The sequence below is a fragment of the Hesperophylax consimilis genome, chromosome 27 (assembly GCF_061612785.1).
Source record: "Hesperophylax consimilis isolate HC1 chromosome 27, BYU_Hcon_1.0, whole genome shotgun sequence".
NCBI classification, from domain to species: Eukaryota; Metazoa; Arthropoda; class Insecta; order Trichoptera; family Limnephilidae; genus Hesperophylax; species Hesperophylax consimilis.
In genome coordinates this window covers 802446-826555 of record NC_142862.1, presented here as the reverse complement: position 1 = coordinate 826555, position 24110 = coordinate 802446, and the positions used below count along the sequence as shown (strand labels likewise).

The following is a 24110-nucleotide window of genomic DNA, read 5'->3' as shown; positions in this document are numbered from 1 at the left end:
TATAAAACATATATGTAAATACCTACCATCATGACAGACAGTGGTTTTCTACAAGGACTGTGCGATAATTTGCCAAAAATCGACACCATCTAAATTATTATAATGAAAATTACCCCTGACTGTTCGTATGAATAAATTACATGTGTTATTAAAAAAGCGCTTTTTTGTAATATGTACACATAATTTATCATATAATTTGGGTGGCGGGTATGGGTACCGCCGCCCCGGAAACAATTCATTTGATAACCAACACCTCTGCCATAGGTCACCCCAAATTGTTTGCTATGTTTGGTGACTTAGCATGGTGCTCGGGTTCATGGGGTCATGGGGTGAAGATTATATAGGTCTTGGCAATGGATGCTCTGCCCACATATTGTACAGCGGGCCGGATTTGGAGAGACTAATTGAGGGATACCTTTTTGCCTCTCATGTATATCATTAGGTTTTTTATTTACATAATTTGAGAGATTCTGATTAGAGGTTTGTGTGCTATTTTTGCAATCCATTTTTACTAATCATTTTCGTACCTAATTTCGAACTAGGGGGCCCTGCGTTTATTGCCCCTGGTTAAGTGATTTTTAGATTGGCAGTACCGACCAATCGAACCTCACATCGATCAGCTTCAACAGTGTTTTGTCAAGAATAATGTTTTACGAGCATATTAATATTTACGAAATAAAATTAAATAGCACTATTTTCCATAATCGTAAATTCAATTAGTCGAATAATATTGTCATTAAGTTGAATCAAAGGTTTGATTTAAAAAAAAATCAAAAACAGTAATTGTAGGTAAAAGTTTACCCACTTACATAGTGTAGTCATGGAGTAGTCGGCTGGAAGAAGTAAATGCGGGCGCAGTGACGTCACAAGCCTAAACCGCGCGAAAGAAAGCGTCTCGGTCGTAATATGAAATGTGAATTGTGAATATTAAAAAAAATTGTGATTGTACCCTATTGGGGTAGGCATATGGTGTGGGTGAAGGGAATGGAATGTATATTTTTACATTCACAAAGACACGGAAAAAGCGCCGCATGTGAAAAATTTTCTAGGTCGAAGCGCAAACCAATAAATGCTATCGATGTTTATTTTTCGGAGAATCAGTATAAAAATGCGAAATCCTTAACGTGTATCATTTTGGAACCTAGCCCCTCCGACTTTAGGGCCTTATGGAAAATTTGATACATTATTTTCAGAGTCCCGTGTCCTCAACGTGTACCAATTTCACAGCATCCCCAAAGATGACACAGTAACCCTTAAGGAACTTAATTCCCATAGAGGGACCTCCTGAGTGGATTTGACATCATAAAATATCGGTTCCTGGCCGGCCAGGACCTCTAGGGCCTTTGTGGAATTCCGGCCCCGATTGAGACGCTGCATTACGTCTGTATTGGCATTCACTATAATCCTAGACAATTTTTGCATACAAATCAAAGGCAGCTCCAGTATTGCTACATTAAAAAATCAGTATAAAGTTTTACAAAAAACAGGGCTTATTAAATAATAAAGTTATTCATGTCACGAGCTAAAAACACGGATTTGCTTACTTTATTATTAAAATAACGTTTTTTTGTAGCAATTCCTTCTCACCAAAAATCTGTTGACATGTTTTTTAAAGTCAGTAAATGCAGTCAAGTGAGTCATTCTGAATAAGCAAAAGTGCGTAAGTAGGTACAAATCACTGTTTTATCTTTTTCATTCTCTCCACGAAATTCAACTCTTTCCGTAACTCGACACACAAACTTCAACTTGACCCTGTCTAGTGCGTAAGTGAGTAAGTGCATAAGTGCGTGCAAATATTACGTGACATTGATACAGGTACTGTCTAACATTGTCCTATCTACCCATGTACAAATAAAACCCTGAACTTCGAGCTACTTTGTCGAGTACCTACCTAGGTAAGGTAACCTCAAATATATTTCTTTCATTGGTCACACCGGCATTTGAAAATCATAAAAAATGCAGTTATACAATAACAATAAATACCTTCATCAACCTTCATGGCCCAACCTAAGTCTTCCCCCTGGAACAGTCGCGGAAGTCGGTCTAAAGCAAAAAAAAATATAATATAATTGTATTTTAATATCTTTGGTCTGAAGTTCGAAATTGCCCAAAAGCAGTGAAGCCACCGCGAAAATGAAAAATTTCGGAGAACGAATAATTCCCCACAATATTTTCAAATCGACGGGGATAGGGGTAGCTATGGAATAGCTATAGATCGGTAGATTTTTACCGAAATCGGTAGATCTACCGAAAATTCGGTAGGTAGGCATCCAAAAGTCAAATAATATAAAACAAGATGGTAGAAAATAAATAATAGGCTGTGGCCTAATATTCAGTGAGAGTTAGGGTGACCAGTGCTGACCAATAAATTGAATGAATAGGTAAGTACCTACTTCCTATTAATAACTGGTAGTAGGTAGGTACTTTCCTAGAAACCTACATAATGTATTATTAACTACATGACTACACCGCACTTACCACAGTGTTACACGAATATAACATCTTCTAGTGTTATTAGTAACACCTCTTACTTACTTCTCTTGCTGTAGAGAAATCTGGAACGTGTACATCGAGCAAGCTACATATTAAATAATAGCTCACTGTTGATTATATATTTTTTAAAACAATACCAACAACAATCAAATATATTTAAACAATGTCAAACCGCTTTGTAATCATTACAAGAAAGCGCTCCCCGATTCGTTAAAAAAACTCAGTTCGATTTTATAAGGGATACAGTGAAAGAAGTCGATAATTTTTTTGAATATGTCTACTGTAAATCACTAGAGATGTAACGGAACTGTTATAACGAAAGCAAAAGCGGAAACGAATACATATTTTAGCAAAAGCAGATGCGCCCGGCCACTGTTGCTAAGGAATTCATTCGAGAAAGTTGTGCGGCCCTTTTACAAAACTTAATTTTAGATTTGGGGCCGAAATACCCAGCAAAACTACATAATATTTTTTTATCGAAATGAATAGCAAATATATAATACCCACATTTGCTACTTTATTTATTTATGTTTTAAATTGTAAAATATTGTATTTTAAAGAATTATTTTTTTCACGATACTAGTGAAATATATTGATAATTGAATTGTAAATAATTAAAACAAATAATTGCCTCTAAAGGCAACGTTCGAAATTAATCGATTTGCATTGGAACAAAAAAATGTCGTAAATAAACTAAAATTTCTACCCATAAAAACGCTTTATTATGTTTTTTATTTAATTTTTCATTATATTAACAGAGTAGATAGCGTAATATTATTTTGTTAATGGTTACAATTAACTCACAAACAATGCCAAAGTTGCCCCTAACTTTAATTTAATTATTTAATGGCCTCTATATCAGAGTTTAAAACACAAAAAAGAAAATATCCGTACTAGATATTTTCAATACTTTCTGATTAAAAAATAATTATTTATTTATTTAAACGCCATTAATATACGAATGTTAGAGGGAGCACGCTAATATAAAATAAAAACTATTATAATTCAAAGGCTTAAGCGAAAATATTTACAGAGCAAAAATCTCTTCAGAATGGTAGCATTTTTAGAAACAACGTGAAGTTTTTAAAACATGTTAAGTAACCGAACCAGATGTGTTTTTTTATAATTTTCGGAGCATATTATAATTTCATACGTCTGTCACTCCTGGACACAATAATCCCTGTATTTCTACCCACCCCTCGTACCCTTTTCCTTCCCAGAACTTCCTCTCGTTCCTTTCCTTAAAAATACCCTCCACACAGCATCCACAAAAATGACATAGTCCCTGAGGGAAATTATTTTTTTCAGGGCCTCCTGTGTGGGGTTAGTGTATAAAAAGAAGTAGAAGACGGAAGTGAAAAGTATGCAGAACTTCCGCGTTTGCGGAAACAGTAGCAGAAGCAGAAGTAAGTTCATCTCTAGTAATCACTAAACCGTCAAAAAACGGAAAAATATATACAAGATTATAATTCTTAAATACAAATCGATTTTCCGAAATTTCTTAATTATTTTCACAACCTTCAATGGCATGTCAGAGTCCCATCAGAACCATGAAATTGCTTCAAAATTTAATCTTAAAATCCTACGACAGAAATATAAATAGTACTCGACAACCTGTTGTCTGAACCAGACATATTAATTTATCGTGATCGCAAAGTTTGATAATAATTAATGACTTGTCAATTAAAATTTAAGGTTACTACCCGGCTTCGCCCGACATTTTTCTAATTTAATAAAATTAAAATAGAGGTCAAACAATTTTGCATCTTTTAAATATTTTTTTTCAGGCTTTATGTCCGGGTTAAATCTTCCCCACAGGAACAACTAAACCCTTCAACACAATTTTCCACTAATGATTATCTAGTCAATTCACATTATGCCTTTGCATTATATAAACATAGTAAACTAATAAATAGTTTACTTTGTTATATGTTATGTTATACTAATAGGTTATGTTATGTTATATTATATGTTATGTTATGTTATACTAATAGGACAAGCCTCAACACAGGCTTGTCCTAGTGAGGTTAAAAATTCTAACTTAAAAAAAAATAATACAAAAACAACACTTCAAATCACCAGAGATCAAATAGGAAAATAATTCACCGACTCCAGATATTTTCATATCAGAGGGTTTGGCTCGGTAGAACTTCTAATTGGACCTATAAATCCTACTGATCCCTCAATATAAATATTTAAAAAATCTTTCGTAATGCTACATGTATTTAAAATGACTTATTTTTGCATTTTTATATATAAATTCTTTGAGAGATCTAATACGCCTAAATTTTGAATGAGAGAGCTAGGTATAATGCCAGTAGCCGAAATAACAAATGGTAATATTTCTATAATTTCATTTCCTAAATCTGTGTATTTTCTTATTTTTTCAGAAACTTTCATTTCATAAATAAAGTGTAAAATATAAATACCGTTATTATTATTAGATAAAAAAAACAAGGCTACATGCTGAAAATGGTTCCGTTTACGTATAACAAGAAAACGAGTGTCATGTTCTGTTTCATGTTTTCTTTAGATTTATTAGTATTATCTTCTTCTTCAGTGATATATTGAGCCCTTGAAGTGTTTTTGCACAAAAACGGCGCTATACAAGTCATCCAAGTATTATTATTATTATTATTGATATAACCTTAAAAAAGTTATTATAATAAAATTAATTAGATGAAATGAAATGGTTACGTTCGTATCCATCTATCGTATATAAATGCAGACAAACAAATAATTATAACTGTATTATGTACCTACCTAGATACCTACGACATTTCTTTATTTGAAAGAGTTCTTTGACTTCCATAGATAAATTATAACATATTGTACGTCCGGTTCACATAAGTCATCGTTTGGCTCAAAAATACAACTGTATACAACTAGGTTAAAGGTGCAATGGCAACACGACGCGACGCACGGTTCAAAGATAATGATTGCAACTTTATTTCGAGCGTGAGAAAATTTTAGAAGAAGTCTTCAATTAACCAAGAATATGAATAGTAGGTTATATTTTGTCAGTGGATTAAGAACATTTTTTACAACTTGAAACTGTTTTCGTGTATAAATAACAATCTGGTAGATTTTTTGGTAATTTTAATGGTTTAGATCTGAATGGTTCTTTATTTTAGTAATGTTTTCTCTATTGTTCCGACAAGAAAACCTGGCAAAATCAACAAAGCAATGATACGAAAGATATGAATTGTTGATATATACGGTGTCTGGAAACTCGTAGTAGGTACAAGCGGGAAACTGTGTAATGCCATCGAATGTAACCAAAACTTGATATAATAGAATGTCATCGATAAAGAGTCTATCTGCTGAGTTTCAGCTCGATCGGATGTCGAGAACTGGTGTAACGGACGTAGTTGAACATATTATTTAATTTCATAAAAATTGTTTACTTTTATAAAATGTCCCTACTCCACGCCACTGGCAAAATCACCACTCCCCGCCACTGGCCATTTTTTCCAATTTTCGGCCCAGGCCGCTTGAAAACTTTGTCTACGAACGGCATCGATACCGCGTCGCCGGCTTACCTGCCGCGTGGATCAATGTCCAGCATTTTTTCTATGTAAATTTTACATAGAAAAATCAATTTTTAAACATTGCAAATATGTATATTTTACTTGTTCATCCCCTCGGCGGTAGTCAAATAAACACTATTTTCGATATACTACCGCTGAGGAGATATTAAAAAAGCTGTTTTTCACCCATATGTAAACCCATTTTTGAACAATATTTTTTACCCTTTTTGCGTGTACAAAAATCCAGGAACCTCGTAGCATAGTGAATCTTATCTCTTTCTGAGCGCTATGTTACGGGGGACCTCGGAAAAATACTAACTTAACATGTTTTACAAATTTGATCGCTTGAGATCATTTTTACACATTTATTTTACAAAAATTTCTTATTTTTTGTCGTATCTTGACAAACAAAAAATCTAGTTGTCAAGATACACATTCCTATAACTACTATGCATTTAAACCATGTAATTGTCATTCATGTAAGCGCTCAAAATCTTTTCTAACTCGCAAATTTAAGCGACTACTATCACCATTGCTATCGACAAAATGAATATGCAACAGTTTGTCGGAGGCTATAAACTCATTGTTGGCGCGGGTACAACCCCCCACCACTTTTGGGCTCCTAGCCCAATGTCGGGCGCGAGTCAGGCTAATTAAATATAAGCAGCCACATAATAAAAAATAAATCAGTTCATCTTTACCACCAAAACCAAGCGTTTTATTTATCAACAAGTGACTCCTGCTCAACATCTGCCTCACCTCGCCAAGTCTGCTGCTCCAAGATCTTCTGGTGTTACCTCTTCGAGACCAGCCGGCCCTCCTTTGGAAAACCGCAAACACCAGAAGCGAGCAGAGACGAAAGCACACCCAGTGCCCACCATTCACCAAGCCTGGGTGCGGGAGGCAGATTTCATCACCAATATTACTACTATCATCATCATCGGCCGTAAAGGAGCATTCTCATCGGTTGAAGACACGGTTTGGACCCGGCGCCTAAATCTACAGTCTTGTGCGGACTCCCGTCCAGTACAAGTGGTCCTTCGAGCCGGATTCTCACACGCCTTCAACCAGGATGTCTCCAACTTTACGGTCGAGCCGGATCCAAGACGATGGATCCTCAACACCATCTGCAGATGCCCTGGATGCTGGGTCTCAGGCCACGGCTGCGGTTCACGTCACGCCTGACGTAACCCCCATGCCCACGCCCAGCACTACTCCTGACATGGCACCACCTGCACATCATGACTCACCGCCCTCCACATCTCAAGAGGATGCGATGGAGTCATTGCGACAACAGCTTCGCAGTCAAACCGAGCACATTGAGAGACTTAAAGCAGCTCTTCAATCAGCTCCAACAGCAGCAGCCCCTGCCCCTCCTGGACCTTCGAAGCTCCTGGAGAGGTCACCACCATCATGGACGCAGCCCGGCCAATCGAGCCCGGTGCCTCTGGTGGACCAGAGGTATGAGGAACCAGCAGCAGCAGCGCCTGCCCGATCTGGACCCGTACTCCTGGAAGGGTACCCTGCTCAAGGAGGACCCTGGCGCTTCCAAGGGTACAGCCCTGGATGGGTGCAGCCCGGCCAACCGAGCCCGGTGCCTCTGGTGGACCAGAGGTACTCAGCAGCGGCGCAGCCAAGGCCAGCCGGTCCCCCGCCCACGTCACCCTGGCCCAATGCAGGGTGGCCAAACATGATGCAGCCTGGACCCTCTGGCCCCGTACCGCCCGCCCCTCTGATAGAACAGAGGCAAGCCGTACCTGAAGTGCCAGCCGGACCTGTACCTCTGGTGGACCAGAGGTACGCATCACGAGCGCAGCAAGAGCCAGCAGGCCCTGCGCAACCAGCACCCTGGACCATTCAGGGATGCCCAGTACTGGTGCAGCCTGGACCTCATGGCCCTGTGCTGCCCGTACCTCTGCCCCACCCGGGGTACCCAGCGCCGACGCCAGGATCACCTGCCGGACTGCTGGAGCAGTGGGACGTGCCATGGACACAGCCTGGACCACCTGGACCCTCCGGACCATCTGGACCATCTGGACATGTGCCGCCCGTACCACTGCGCGAACAGGAGTATGGCGTGCCGGCACGGCCAGATGGCCCGCCCACAGCCAGTACCAGCTCCATGCCGAGATTCCCGCCCCAACCTACGGCGGATGAGACGGCCCAACATACCAGAGCCTGGGTTCAGCATGATGGCAGTCCCATGGCTCAGCTGGCCTCCGCCCTGACAGAAGCCATCAGAGCTTCAAGGGCTCAGGACAGCCCCCGTCCCACAATCGAGGACGATCCACGAATGGCGGCCCTTATTGCCAGACAATCTATGGCCAAGGACCTGCCTCCATTCTCTGGAGATCCACTGGAGTGGCCCACCTGGAGGGCACAGTTTAACCAGTCTACCTCCACATGTCGGATGACCTCCAGCGAAAACTTGATCCGCCTACAGCGGGCCCTCAAGGGGAAAGCCCGAGAAGCCGTCGGCCCCCTTCTGATGGACCCTGCCCAGGTTCCGGAGATCCTGGCAGTCCTGGAGCAGAGATTTGGAGGGACTACTTCACTCGCTGCGCTGATGCTGGACAAAGTGAAGAAGCTGCCCCACCTCACAATTGAGGCCTCTCTGGAGGACATCGCAGACTTCTCTGGCACAGTTCAAAACCTGGTGGCATCACTCCGCTCCCTCAACAATGATGGCTATCTGACGAATCCAGCGCTGCTCAGTGACATCGCGGGGAAGATGCCGCCCACCTTGCGGTTGGCGTGGCTGATGGAAGTGCGGCACTACGAGGCCTCCGCTACCATCTGCCAGTTTGCCGCCTTCCTGAAAACCGTCGCGAACGCCATCCCAAAGTCCGGTTTGGTTGACCCCGCGAGGTCCCGCCCACGCCGTGAACATACGCTCGCCACAACGGAACAGTTTTCGCGCAAAAACGGTGCTAAAAAACGTGATACCTGTGAAAGTTCCCAAAATATGTCTGCCGCGTCAGAAAAGTTTTCGCGAAAAAACAATTCGAACAAAAGTGACACTTGTGACAACAGTTTAAACACGTCTGCCGCGTCAGAACGGTTTTTATCGCGGGAAAACAATGTTTACAACAACAATTCTAGTGAAAAACAACATTTCGCGCAAAATAATCGAAAGCCCCAAAATTTGTCTGGTAATAATCGAATGCCCCAAATTTTGTCTGGTAATAATCGAGAAAATAATCGAAGCGGGGAAAAAGTGCAAAACAGTTACGATGAAGTTCGCGAGTTTGACAACCGCGCCGGGTGTGTTCAGTGCGGTGAAAATGGCCACCAACTTAGCGAATGTCGTACTTTCGCCGCGAAAGACATAAAAACCCGTTTTGTGACAGTTAAAAGTGCCGGATTGTGCCGAGTATGCCTCAATGGCAAACATTTTACCAAATTCTGCAAAGTTAGTGACTGGTGCGGAGTGGGGGAGTGCAGATACCCCCACCACCGACTTCTTCACAACCCGAACTATCGTGAAAATAACAATACAGTGGCAAACGTTCACAATATGTGACGCCACACCGAAAGTGCCGTGTTAAAAGTGGCGGGGGTCATATTGTCGGGCCCCAAGCGACAGATTAAAACCTTTGCGCTTCTAGACGAGGGCTCAACTGTCACCCTTATTGATGCCACCACAGCACAGAAAATCGGCACAACCGGACCCACCCGTGAGCTACGACTACACGGAGCAAAAAATATGTGCTCAACAGACTTAACGTCCCGCCGCGTGCCAATCACTCTACGCGGCGCCGGAATCTCTGATGAGTACGTCATCAAGGCCAACACCGTCCAGCAGCTCAGCCTTCCTGAACAGAGGATCCACGGCCGCTACATCACCCCCACACTTCTCATCGGGCAAGACAATGTACACCTTATTGTCTCGAGGGAAGTGCGCGACGTTCGTGACTCTACGCGAATATTGTCACGGACGGCGTTGGGGTGGATCACCCATGGCGGAGGGGCCCCTGAACACGAAGCTGAGGCTACAACACTGGCCCTGCGCGAGGAGAGCCACAAAGACGACCTCATGAGTGATCTCATCAAACACAATTTTGCGATTGACTCATTGGGGATCACGTCCGCCTCTCGTGTAACTGCGCACATAGTACGTGCAAATCAGCTGATGGAAGATACAACCCATCAACTGACATCTGGCCGATGGGAAACCGGCCTTCTGTGGAAGGAGAATAATATCACACTGCCTGACAATCGGCAATGTGCATTAAAACGATTGTGGTCTCTGGAGAGAAAATTATCGAAGGAAAAGGACTTGGCAACCGCCTATGCAGCTAAAATCAACGGACTTATAACACAAGGCCACGCACGTGAACTTACGGATCGAGAGGTAGAAAAACCCTCTGCCCGCAAATGGTACCTACCGCATTTTGCCGTAGTGAACCAAAACAAACCAAACAAGATCCGTGTGGTGTTTGATGCTGCCAGCCGCTGCCGAGGGACCTCCCTCAATGATCAGTTGCTGACTGGGCCTGACCTGCTGACTTCATTGTTAGGAAATATACTCCGGTTTCGAGAGGGAAAAATAGCTCTCGCCGCCGACATCAAGGAGATGTTTTTACAAGTGAAAATCAAAAGTGAAGATCAACAGTCACAATTGTTTTTATGGAGACCAACACCTCAACAAGAACCACGTACTTACATGATGTCATCAATGATGTTTGGCGCTACCTGTTCACCAAGCAGCGCCCAGTACGTGCGAAACAAAGTGGCCCAGGAGAATTCTGCACTATTCCCTGCTGCCGCAGCCGCCATCCAAACAAAGTTTTATATGGATGACTATTTGGATGCGGTCGATACCAAAACTGAAGCGACAGCACTCATCACTACTGTTGCCAAAGTACTGTCAACTGGAGGATTCCACCTAACAAACTGGGCCTCTAACGACACTTCAGTGATGGCTACTATCCCGCTTATAGACCGAGCCAGGTCAGCCATCACCATAAACAGCGGAGAAGCAGATACCGAGAGAATCCTCGGACTTCTGTGGGATCCTGTCACAGATCGATTTTTATATGCATTTCGCGATGCTGCCGATCCTGAACTGATCAGCAGGCCTACCAAACGCCAGCTGCTCAGCATTGTTATGAAAATCTTCGACCCTGTGGGCTTCGTCGCTTGCCTCACAGTCCGATCGAAGATACTACTACAAGCTGTCTGGCGATCCAACATCGGATGGGACGACATCATCACACCTGAACACAACGAAAGGTGGATGGACTGGCTGGGACTTCTGCAAGACTGCAAAGTTGCCATACCTCGGCGCTGCTTACAAAACAAAGAGAGCTTCGTCACCCTCCACCTCTTCTGTGATGCCTCAGAGCAGGCATGCTGTGCGGTCGCCTACCATACCGAGGAGATTGATGGGAACACCACAGCCACCTTTTTGGCCAGCAAGTGCAAAGTGGCTCCTCTGAAACCTCTATCAATACCCCGCCTTGAGCTACAATCAGCGCTCATGGCGGCCAGACTGGCAGCAACCCTGAAGAAAGAATGTCGCAGCAACATTGCGCGAACAGTGTTCTGGACAGACTCGACAACAGTGTTGTGCTGGCTGCGCACAGATCCACGCACATACTCCGCCTTTGTGGCCAACAGACTCGGCGAGATCGACGAGCTCACCCGCATTGCAGATTGGAGATGGGTCCCTACCAAACTGAACCCGGCAGACATCGGCACCCGAGACGTCAACACTCCTGACCTCTCGCACTCTGGACGATGGTTCAGTGGACCAGCCTTCCTGACCTCAGACGAGGCAGAATGGCCGCGCGAACGGTGCAAACTGCCTCAGCCTGATGATGGCACCCTAGAAGTGAGGCCTCAATACGTTGGCATCACAACAACTGTGGCAGAGACACTGCCCGAAATCAACAGATTCTCTTCATGGCGTCGACTTATTCGAACTACCTGCTGGATACACCGTTTTATTAAAAGGTGTCGTGGAAAACATCACGAACAACCTGATAAATATTTAAGAAGCGAGGAAATCAAAGAAGCAGAGGCCCGATGGGCAAGAATATGTCAAGAAGAGACATTTTATCATGACATAAATGCGCTCCAGAAAGGAGATCCACTACCAAGTGACAGCCGGCTCAAAGCCTTGAGCCCCTTCCTTGGACCTGATGGCCTACTGAGGATGAATTCCAGATTACAAGCCCTCAGTAAAGTGCCTCAAGCAGTGCGGACACCGATCATATTAGATGGTGATCACGCCTATACAAGACTTCTGGTGAGACATCATCACCAGGAAGCCAATCACCCAAGTACGGAGAGAACCATGGCTGAGGTGCGAGGCAGCTACCTTGTGCTGCGACTGCGAACAAATATTCGGATGATCGCCCACAACTGCCCCACCTGCAAGATGCGCAGGAGCAAGCCAGCCCCCCCACTTATGGGGCCCTTGCCGCCATCAAGGCTAGCCCACCATGTTCCTCCATTCACAAACTGTGGACTAGATTACTTTGGGCCGATGGAAGTCACCGTATGCAGACATCGGGAGAAAAGATATGGTGCAATCTTCACATGTCTGTCTACTCGTGCCATTCACCTTGAGCTGACAACTTCACTGACCACGGACTCCGCCATCATGGCTTTACAACGCATGACGGCGCGCCGAGGCCAACCAAAAGCTCTGTTCTCAGACAATGGTACGAACTTCCATGGTGCCGACAGCGAGCTGAAGGATGCCATCGAATCACTCAAAAATGATACCCGGATGAGGGATCATTTGTCAACAAAGGGGATCGAATGGAACTTCATCCCTCCAATGTCTCCTCATATGGGGGGAGCTTGGGAGCGCCTGGTGCGTTCTGTAAAAACCGCCCTGAAGGCCATCTTGCTGGAACGAGCTCCACGCGAAGAGACCTTGAGGACAGCGTTTGCCGAGGCCGAGTGGACTGTAAACAACCGCCCCCTCACACACGTCTCGGTGGATCCCAGGGACGAAGAGCCCCTCACCCCCAACCACTTTTTACTGGGAAGAGCCGGAAACCGACCTCATCTGTCACTATACGACAGGCAGGATGAGGAGGTATGCCTCCGTCGCCAGTGGCGTATCAGCCAACAACTCGCTGATATGTTCTGGAGACGGTGGCTCCGCGAATATCTCCCCACCCTGGCTGCTCGCCAAAAATGGCAACAGCCAGTCATCCCCATCAAGAAGGATGACCTCGTGATCATCATGGACCCCGCTATGCCCCGCAACAGCTGGCCACGCGGTCGAGTCCTTGATGCCACCCCTGCTGCAGACGGCCAAGTGAGGACCGCCAGGATCCAGACGAGCACCGGAATTTACGTCCGCCCCGCTGTGAAGCTCGCTGTAATCTTGCCGGCCCCACCTACCGATGCAGCCTCAACAGTACCACCAGCCCAGCACCATCCTAGAGGGACTGGCCGCCGCGGACTGCGCCGTACCAACAAACGTCCTATTTTTTAGTTCAGCATAGCTAAACGGGGGGAGTGTAACGGACGTAGTTGAACATATTATTTAATTTCATAAAAATTGTTTACTTTTATAAAATGTCCCTACTCCACGCCACTGGCAAAATCACCACTCCCCGCCACTGGCCATTTTTTCCAATTTTCGGCCCAGGCCGCTTGAAAACTTTGTCTACGAACGGCATCGATACCGCGTCGCCGGCTTACCTGCCGCGTGGATCAATGTCCAGCATTTTTTCTATGTAAATTTTACATAGAAAAATCAATTTTTAAACATTGCAAATATGTATATTTTACTTGTTCATCCCCTCGGCGGTAGTCAAATAAACACTATTTTCGATATACTACCGCTGAGGAGATATTAAAAAAGCTGTTTTTCACCCATATGTAAACCCATTTTTGAACAATATTTTTTACCCTTTTTGCGTGTACAAAAATCCAGGAACCTCGTAGCATAGTGAATCTTATCTCTTTCTGAGCGCTATGTTACGGGGGACCTCGGAAAAATACTAACTTAACATGTTTTACAAATTTGATCGCTTGAGATCATTTTTACACATTTATTTTACAAAAATTTCTTATTTTTTGTCGTATCTTGACAAACAAAAAATCTAGTTGTCAAGATACACATTCCTATAACTACTATGCATTTAAACCATGTAATTGTCATTCATGTAAGCGCTCAAAATCTTTTCTAACTCGCAAATTTAAGCGACTACTATCACCATTGCTATCGACAAAATGAATATGCAACAGTTTGTCGGAGGCTATAAACTCATTGTTGGCGCGGGTACAACCCCCCACCACTTTTGGGCTCCTAGCCCAATGTCGGGCGCGAGTCAGGCTAATTAAATATAAGCAGCCACATAATAAAAAATAAATCAGTTCATCTTTACCACCAAAACCAAGCGTTTTATTTATCAACAAGTGACTCCTGCTCAACATCTGCCTCACCTCGCCAAGTCTGCTGCTCCAAGATCTTCTGGTGTTACCTCTTCGAGACCAGCCGGCCCTCCTTTGGAAAACCGCAAACACCAGAAGCGAGCAGAGACGAAAGCACACCCAGTGCCCACCATTCACCAAGCCTGGGTGCGGGAGGCAGATTTCATCACCAATATTACTACTATCATCATCATCGGCCGTAAAGGAGCATTCTCATCGGTTGAAGACACGGTTTGGACCCGGCGCCTAAATCTACAGTCTTGTGCGGACTCCCGTCCAGTACAACTGGGTTAATTTCCACTTCAAATTCATTCACGCAAAAGAAAGTAAAATTCAAATAGATATATTTAGAGAGAAACAGGATTATTTATTTAACAGTTAAACTGTATAGTATAAATAATATTTCATTGCAGATAGTTTAAAGTAATACTATAATAGTGTAAATTAACAACAAACTAATAAATTCCCCTCATACCTCATACTCATATATGGAGTTTCTTTAAAGTCTAGTTCAGTGAGAAAGCGCATTTCTTCCACTTCTTACCGTAATATGGTTGAGAAAACGACAGGCAGGATTGTCTGAGAAAATATATGATTATTTTTGTGAATCGACAGTCATATTATTTGCCCCTCGGATCTGGAGAAATTAAAGTAAGGGGCCAGAGAACATAGCTATTCAGATCTGGTCACTAAACACAGCCAAAATCTGACGTGAATTATACATGAATGGTTGTCTTTCACCACGGCGACTGTAACCAGAATTAAAAAGCCAGGTAGATTCTTCGTAAACCATCATCTTCTTATTGTCTCTTCACTTCACTTCCTCCATTCTCGCGAAATCTCCACAAAAGGGAAGCAATATCTCCTAACGTTTCAGATAGATAACTTTCTTGTGAGATATAGCAAAAATCTAAACTATAGTTTGAAGTTACTCGCAAAATAGAATCGAAATTTTAACTGCAAGTTTTACATGGCAGCATCGACGTGCTCCAAACGTATGGAATAGAGAAGAAAATGGAACCAAATATCCATTTAGCCAAATAGCGCAGCTCTCTGTCTAACTTATACTCACCTGACATTGTAGATCTCCCATCTACATTTCGTAAACAAAGCTTTGTATTAGAAATTTAAGCCTTGATTGGCCAAATATTTGGATAACGAAATACGTCCACAAGGGATTTTGTTGTGTTATTATTGATTATATGTCCGAACGTAACGTCTATGCTCCTCAGCCTAACCCATCCTAACCTAACCTAAACGGCTAAAACAAATGAGGGGGATTTAGGGTTATTTTATTTTTGGAATAACTTAACGAGTAAAACCTCAAATTGTAATTTTTAATCATTGAAGACAATATTAGGGAACCTCAAACGAAAATTTGAAACAGAAAAATCAGAAAAAGATACCGTCGCATCTAGGAATTGAACACAGGACCTTAGTCTTGTCGGGGCTCTGTTCTAACAACTGAGCTAAGTCGACCCTAATACCTTCAGTCATATTTAACTGTATCATACTTTGACTAAGAACTACCAATTCAATTTCTAGATGCGACTGTATCTTTTTTGATTTTTCTGTCTCAAATTTTCGTTGGAGAGTCGCTAATATTGTCTTCACTAATGGTTAGATTAGGTTAGTAAGGATACGATTTATGGTTAGGTTAGGTAAGTGAACCATATTGAACAATGCGTTCATGAACATTCTCAATGCAGTCACAAAATTACTTGCTCTTCTGAACAGTTACGTTACATTGTAGTTTTTTAACAATTTTGAAAGAAGATGGGTTATGACGGTAATTTTACCCATTTCGGCCCTGTATACTCTCGAGTCAATGTCACCGTGAGAACTTATGGAAAAAAGAAAAATAAATTACACAAGATTATAAAACGCTGCGCAGATTTCTAAAATACTCGTTCTAGAGTCATTATACCCTGGCTCGAAGAAATAGGAAGGGACGTACTTCTTTATAAGTATTTCCAATTAAGTGGATGTTTCTACCAATACAAATTTCTCACGTAACAGGTAATATTAGAAGTTATTGAAAAGTAGGTTGTTTCTTAAACCAAATAGGAAATTTGTTAGGTTGTTTCTGAAACCAAATAGGAAAATTATTAGGTTTTTTTATGAAACCAAATAGGAAAATTATTAGGTTGTTTATGAAACCAAATAGGAAATTTATTAGGTTGTTTCTGAAACCATATAGGAAATTTATTATGTTGTTTCTGAAACCAAATAGGAAATTTGATGATTTAAGTGGAATAAAACTAAGTTAATAATTATATGCCGACAAATTAATTTGCGGTATGTTCCAGAATAGTGGTCGTGTCGCCCTTATGAAAGTTCGTCCAATAACCTACTAAGAAAAAATTACCATAGTGATAATTGGTAATCGACGTAGGTATTTCATGAAAACGAAAAATACAGAAAATACCAGAATGTCGAATGTTTGAATGTTGAACACATAGAAATTGAAAAATCCGTTCTTAATCGTTTTACTGTGTCGAATAAAAAAGTTTAATGGCTCACAACGGATCTCTCACGAGTTCGACTATTTATGTAAATTTATTTCCTCAAGAAACAATAATTAATAACAAACATTTCCTCAGAGAAATTTTAATAAACACAGATTGGAAATTCGTTTTAAACCACTCGATCCTATTCACCTACAAATCCAATTCGTTGTTTGAATTCAAATTTGGAATTAAAAAGTATTTGTCGTCTATTTGACGCGTTTAGTATTCCGACGTCGGATGACAGACAAATAGACATGTTTCAGGATAAATTTGACACTATTTGACTGTTCCGGTTTACAATGGTAAACATTACACTTTCTTTAACGATTTTTTTGAGTCTATAAATTTTTAAAATTTAATTAGCAATTAGTGACTATTTGGAAGGTTCATAAAAAATAAGACCAATTAAAATACCTTGAAAATAATAAATCTTAGACATTGGAAAATGTTTCTCTTTTCAAACTGAAATCGTATTGGCCACTATAGAAATTGACAAACTTATCTTTGCAGGCTGCCAAAATAGGTACTGACGCACAATCTGTATCATACTGAATTAATTTCGGTTAGTGATGTAACAAATTTTCAAAATTGGAACTGATTGTGACAAGAATTCAGACAAGCGATAAAGTATCTACCTACAATATAATAATATTTTACCAGAAAAATTATTTTAATACTGTATTTATTTTGGATATGATTTAAGATTTTCACGGCCAAAAGTATTATAGTGATTTATTTTTGGGGTATTATGCCGTGTTGCGCTACCTCCGTCTTTAGCCAATGTGTCGGACAGCATTACAGTAAAATAAATCACTATAATATATTTATTTTGTTTAAATTTCTTAAGGTTTACTGTGTTAGGTGGATGTTATTTAAAAAAATTTAATTTTGTTACCTCTGTAAAATAAGTTTTTTTTCTTTTCAACGTAAAAAGCACCCTTTGACAAACTACTACAAAGTCGTTTGTTGGGACTTTTCTTGTATTATTTCTTATGAGTAATACGGTAACGTGTGATTATTTCCGATAGTGTCCAATTTCATGATTTTTGAAGGGTCTGTGCTTTTCAGCTAACATGCAATAGTTATCAATCCTACTATTATAATAACCCGTGATTTTTAACGGATCTGCGCCATCAACCTGTATTTGTGGCACATTCCATACATAATTTAGAATCGATTCGTTGCTTTTTTGTTGTTTGTTTTTGGGGTGTTATGCCGTGTTGCGCTAACTCCTTCTTTAGCCGACGTTTCGGACAGCGTTGCAGTGTCCATCATCAGGGCAGATCCGGTAGATCCGAAGATGTGAGTTAGCGCAACACGGCATAACACCCCAAAAACAAACAACAAAAATGCTTTTGGCCGTGAAAATCTAAAAACTTACTCGATTCGTAGCTTGTTTAATTACCAGAATGTGAATAGCCAGTTACTTCTTCAGCTTCCTCTTCGCATCTCCTTTCATCCCCGCTCCTTTTCTACCTTATTGGGGATGCCATAGTCCCACAGGCTCCGGGCAGTTATGACTCTTACATTAAAATAATAAGACAAACTGCACATGTAAGTTTGTACACCTGTTTAATCTAGCAAGCCGAGTGACCGCCTTGCTGAGAGGCCGACTTGCCAATTTCTCAAGTGACGCGGCGTTCTCTTAGAATTTACCAACTTATCGTACCAATTCGCCTTCTAATTTGAATTCTATATAATACGTACAAAAGATGAAAACTTTCATTTCGCAGCAATAAAAGAAACGATATAAAAATAACTTTCATCAATAACGGATTCATTCTGCTTCGCCAATTTATTATAATGTAAATTTATAACTTATTGAATTGGCTTCCACTTTAATCATTCCCAATGAGCACCTTGCATGTTTCTCTCTCGAGTATTGAAGAACTGCACTCAACCATATTTTAAAAGTAAATCGATTTTATTTTACGCCTTTTGACAATAAAGATGACAAATCGTGACAAATGTAGGATCATACTGACTTAAGCTGCTGTAAGTGGAATTTGAAAAAAATGGCTTTTCTCGCACAAAGAGTAATCAATTTTTACCCCCACGAAAAATTAATAGGCCTTATTAATAAAAAAATAAATTTAAGAATGTTTTATCGATTTGATTTTAAAATATATCATGACGATAGAAAGCACTTTTGTGGTAATGCAAAAATATTCGAATTTTCATGAACACGTGTCCGGACATCATGATTATATATTCGTAATTTACAAAAACTTTATCAAGAAATCCGTTAATTCACTCCTTAGGCCTGCAATCCCATTTTTAACCCAAAATACCAATAATTTAAAAAAATTCTTAATAAACTCTGACATGACAGCTCGCAACGCTCATGCGTTCTGGCGGAGTAAAAAGGTAGGTACTATCAAACATGGCTACCATCATTTTATTATTTATTTTAACTTCTCCAAATCGCCTGGAGCCAGTGAGACTATGGCATCCCCAATTGGGGTATGTTGTGAGCTGAAGGTAGTGGGGAGGGGAAGGATATGGGAAATAGGAAGGTGGGGTAAACCAAACATGACCAATACGATACTGAGAGTTTTTTCCACTCTGGAACGTACCGAAAATATACTATATATTAATTTTTAGTGAGTAAATCGTAAAATAACACAAATTAATCAAATACGTTTTTTTTTGACAGGATTGACAAGGAACACACAAACAAATTTTCAGACATATGAAATGCAAAGCGGTTGAGTCAAAACAGGAATTCGCTACACTCAAAAATTTTATGCGGTTCTGAAAACACGATTAAAAATTTGAAAAAAAAATTAATCCCAAACAAATCAATATGAAGGTGGCTCATTAACTCATTACTAAAAAAACTATCCACTGTTGATGTGATGTAGACATATTAATGGGTCTATTGAGTTACTGATTAAGTGGTTTGGTAAGTTTATGATACAAAAACCCCAGGAAGAAAACGACAATCCTGACCTAAAATTAAGAATAATTGTTATTAGTACAGAAAATTTTAGTTTTTAATTTTATTTGCTATTTAATGTGCAGCGAAAGTAAAATATGTTAAATCTATAAGTGACGGCCTCCGTGATCGAGGAGTATGGTCCTCGAATATGAATCCAGAAGTCGGATTCGATTCACTTCGAATCCTGGCTTGCGCAAGTAAATTTAATTTATTTAAATTATGTTATTTAAGATTATTTCAATTCATATAAAATAATATATAGTTTACATGCGGCACGTTCCAGGCTACCATTCAAAATTGAAAAGTTGTATGAAATGGCTTTATTGACCTGATCTGAATAGGCAGACTCTTCTCATCTTCTCCCCACACCCAAGTTGGAACTCTTGAATCTATGGTAGGTATGTCAATAAGATATTCAAATATAAGTTTTACTGTGAGATCAACTAATACATGACTACTTGAATAATAAATAAGGTCTGTAAAATCGAAAGTACCTAATTCAACAGCTTACTGATTCGTAAGTTCTACAGTAAACTTAGTCAGTACGTAGTATGACTACGACTTGAATAAGGTCGTTAGTAAAATCAATGGTAACTCTAAAACTTGCTCATTTGCAAGTTCTACTACTTTAAGTACTAAGTAAGTACTACCACTTGAATAAGGTCATAGTAAAATAACTCTACAACTTACTAATTCGTGAGTTGTACAGTAAACTCAGTACGTATACATATAGTATGAATACAACCTGAATTAGTTCAATAGTAAAATATGTGGTAACTCTACAACTTATATACTCCTTTGTATGTTCAGCATTAAACTTAGCCAATGCCCAGTATCGACATAACCACTGATCAACAGTAACAGCAATGGCATAACTCGATAACTTATTCAAAGGTACAGTAAGCTCAATACTTAGTTTTGAAGACAATATTAGCAATTCCTAAAAGAAAATTTGAAACAGAAGATCAAAAAAAGATACGGTCCCATCTAGGACTCGAACCCAGAACCCTTGCCTTGCCGGGGCACCGCTCTACCAACTGAGGTAATAAGACCCTATTTCCTTCGGTCGTATTTAACTGTGTCACACTTCAAATAAGAATTACCAACATTCTCATCGCAAATTTTTATTGGAGCTATCATTAGAATCTCCACATTTCTTCCACGATTATACACTGTTTCCCACACATGCCTCTTAGCGATCTTATTTCTACAGCATTCAGTCTACATTTATCCTTCCATGCCTCACTGCCCAATATCAGAGTAGGTACTGGTACTCTATTGTGGACTGCTAGATTTGCTTCTTTAGACAATGAGTTTCATGCATTTACTCTTCTTTCAATATCTCTTTATATATCAGTCATTCTATCTCTCGTAAACATACTTTCCAAATACATAATCACATCACCTGCTCCAAGTATTCATCATTCACAACTTACAATCAAGTTAATACTTAAGTTAATTGTATGTTATCCTAATCAGCTCAATATAAGCATTCGTCATGTAACTTAATCGAGGAGTAGGTACTTTTATATCCACAGTTGTAAGAATAATTGCTAAGCGAAACAGAATCGAACTCTCCAGTTAGATAATATTAAAAACAGGATAGAAACTTTAGTGTTGCATCAAAATAATTCATAGTGAACATCGCAAAAATTGCAAGCTGTACAGTAGGCAAATACCGACCCCACAAAGTACCTACCACACACCATACCGCGGTGTTTATATTAAAATATTGTCAACACCTAAGATCTCGAGTGCATGCTGTGGTTACTTGGTGACCCATTGAACTGAATTTGGCTCCCAGTTGCAGCCGAGAACGGTGCCAAAGTGCCAAGAGACGTGCTGTTTGTTGGTGCCATATTATAGCACAAACGCGGCGTGGAACTTTCGCTCAGATGCTGCGATATTGCTATCTGTGAGAGGTGATCTTCGGTCAACTTGCCGCGCTGGCCCGCGGTTCGCGGACGTGTTGTTTTGCGCTGTTTATCCATGAGAAAGTATTAAAGATAATATTGAGATCGCATAGCAGATGTAGGTGATGATGGTATTATTGTTTGTTAAATATACATGTACCTACACCTATTAGATTGGAGTAATTTCACTTTACGTTCATTTCTATGTACCTGGGAATTATGCTCATTTTGAAGATTCCAAACAAAGCTAGTTTTCAGTATGAGTTATGTAGTTGTATTTTTTAGTTGATATCAGGAGTACCACAAGGATCTAATCTTGGTCCTCTGCTGTTTCTAATAAGACTCTATATCAACTCTAGGTTACCTATTAAATCATTTATAATATATAGCTCTCATCATAAGATAATTCCCAACTTTAAATCGAACTATAATACAAGATATTCCTACCAATCCAACTATATTATTTCAAAAACAAAAAACCCCAATGAACCAGTCACATTTTAATTATTTGCTCCAAAAATCTTCAATAATTTGTCAATTGAAATAAAATCAATAGCATATAATATATATAAATATCATGTACATACATATTTATAAATAAATAAAATAAAAAGTTTTTTCTGATTGTTTAAAAAAGAGTCGTAATTTGGGCGAAGCCGGGTAGTAAATATTAAATTTTATTGGGTATGAACTGTTTTCTTAATGCGTACTATTAAGGCGTAAGAAGATTATAGCAGAAATTTACGAGTGAAATATTCCTTAAGTTAGCAATTTTAAGGTTAATACAGCCATCTAAGCTTGTCATGTCATTTCAATCATGTGCTATGGAGTATTGAAATATTTATTTGGAGATGAAAAAAAATTGAAAAAATTGTTAAATCTCGGGAAAAAAACGCTATTCCCCTAAAATAGTAATACACCTTTATACCAAACACCGACACTCCATAATAAACAGGTACCCCGTTATCATTAGCTCATCACAATACATAAATAGGCACCCGTCAAATAATAAAACCGGATCATTTGGTTTGGGACCGCCGCGCTGATAACACGGACTGCGCCTAAAAACTGGCCCAGCCGCATTCTAGTCGAGACGACTGCGACTGACACACTTTGCTACGGATCATACGGTGACGTGATACCCGAAATAAATATTCCCTAATTAGGATCAAAATTTCCCTCAAAATTCCCCTGCGATTACCCAGATTCAGGCTTCAAACATGATGTCAAAGAATTCTTATTCATAATCGCGATAGGTGGGTACCTAAGAATATTTTTTCGATGTTGGGATAGTCATGATATGACACAGAAAGAGGTGAAATTCTATGAAAACTTTAGGTTATGTTTATGGTTAGAAATCACAATTTTTAAAATATAAAATATAATTGTAATAATTATTGATATCGTAATAAAAAAATCATGTGATTTTCAGGAAAATTTCTATTGCACGGTTTCCTGAAAATCTAAATAAAAAAACAGAATTTATGAGAAAAAAACACGTTTTCAACTACAACAACATCAATAATGCCATTTTTTGTAATATTAGCACTCTAGTACATCCAAAAAGGCACGAGCCGCCAATGACCACGAGTCCTCTTTTCAAACATTAAACAGGAATATATATTTTCTGTACTTGATTATTGTTTTTAATATCGAGTAAAAAAAACAGATGTTTTTCCTGGTTTAATTGTGTTTTTAAATTGACCTTACACAGGAGGATCTGAGGAAAATAATTTTCCTCAGGGCCTATGTCATCTTTGGGGATGCTGTGTGGAGGGTATTTTTAAGGAAAGGAAAGAGAGAAAGTTCTGGGAAGGAAAAAGGTGTGAGGAGTGGGTAGGAATCCAGGAGTTAGTGTGTCTAAGAGTGACGGACGTTTGAATTCATTCCTCCCGCTGCAGTGCAAGACAATGGGTCAAGGGCCTCCACAAACGGCCTCTCCCGATCCTCCCCGCCACGCAGCTGGTGGAAAGGCACAACCGCTAAGATCCGAACACACCTCACCCAATAAACACTGGCATTTCTACAAAGTCACCAAACGTAGCGAGCCACTTGGGATGACCTGTTGAAGAGGTATTGGTTATCCAATTAATGGTTCTCGGGGCGGCGGTACCCATACCCGCCTCCCAAAGGGAAGTTTCATTGGCAATGCAGATAATATTTCCAAACAAAGAATAATGGTATATCACTGGTAGCTCCTTTGCAACCTCCTACTCTATCTCATAAATAATGCAAGTAATACAAAAATGAGGTTACAGCGCAAGAATAAATGGTAAATAAATGTAAACGAAATTTTTTTCTGTATTTGTGAAAACCTCTG

The 24110-nt window shown here is 40.2% G+C and overlaps 1 protein-coding gene across 1 annotated transcript; it reads left to right on the top strand.

The window, feature by feature from the left end:
- The first annotated feature begins 7095 nt into the window (after positions 1-7095).
- Positions 7096-13482, top strand: LOC149410438 (uncharacterized). Its single transcript, XM_089648248.1, has 2 exons — positions 7096-8905; positions 9743-13482. The coding sequence occupies exons 1-2, from the start codon at positions 7096-7098 to the stop codon at positions 13480-13482; spliced, it is 5550 nt and encodes a 1849-aa protein (XP_089504374.1).
- Positions 13483-24110: the final 10628 nt, after the last annotated feature.

Bases quoted from the DNA above. Each gene is read 5' to 3' on its own strand.
- LOC149410438 (XM_089648248.1), top strand. From the start codon at position 7,096: ATGTCTCCAACTTTACGGTCGAGCCGGATCCAAGACGATGGATCCTCA. The intron at 8,906-9,742 runs GTGAACATACGC...TGTGCTCAACAG, and splicing joins CGCGAGGTCCCGCCCACGCC to ACTTAACGTCCCGCCGCGTG.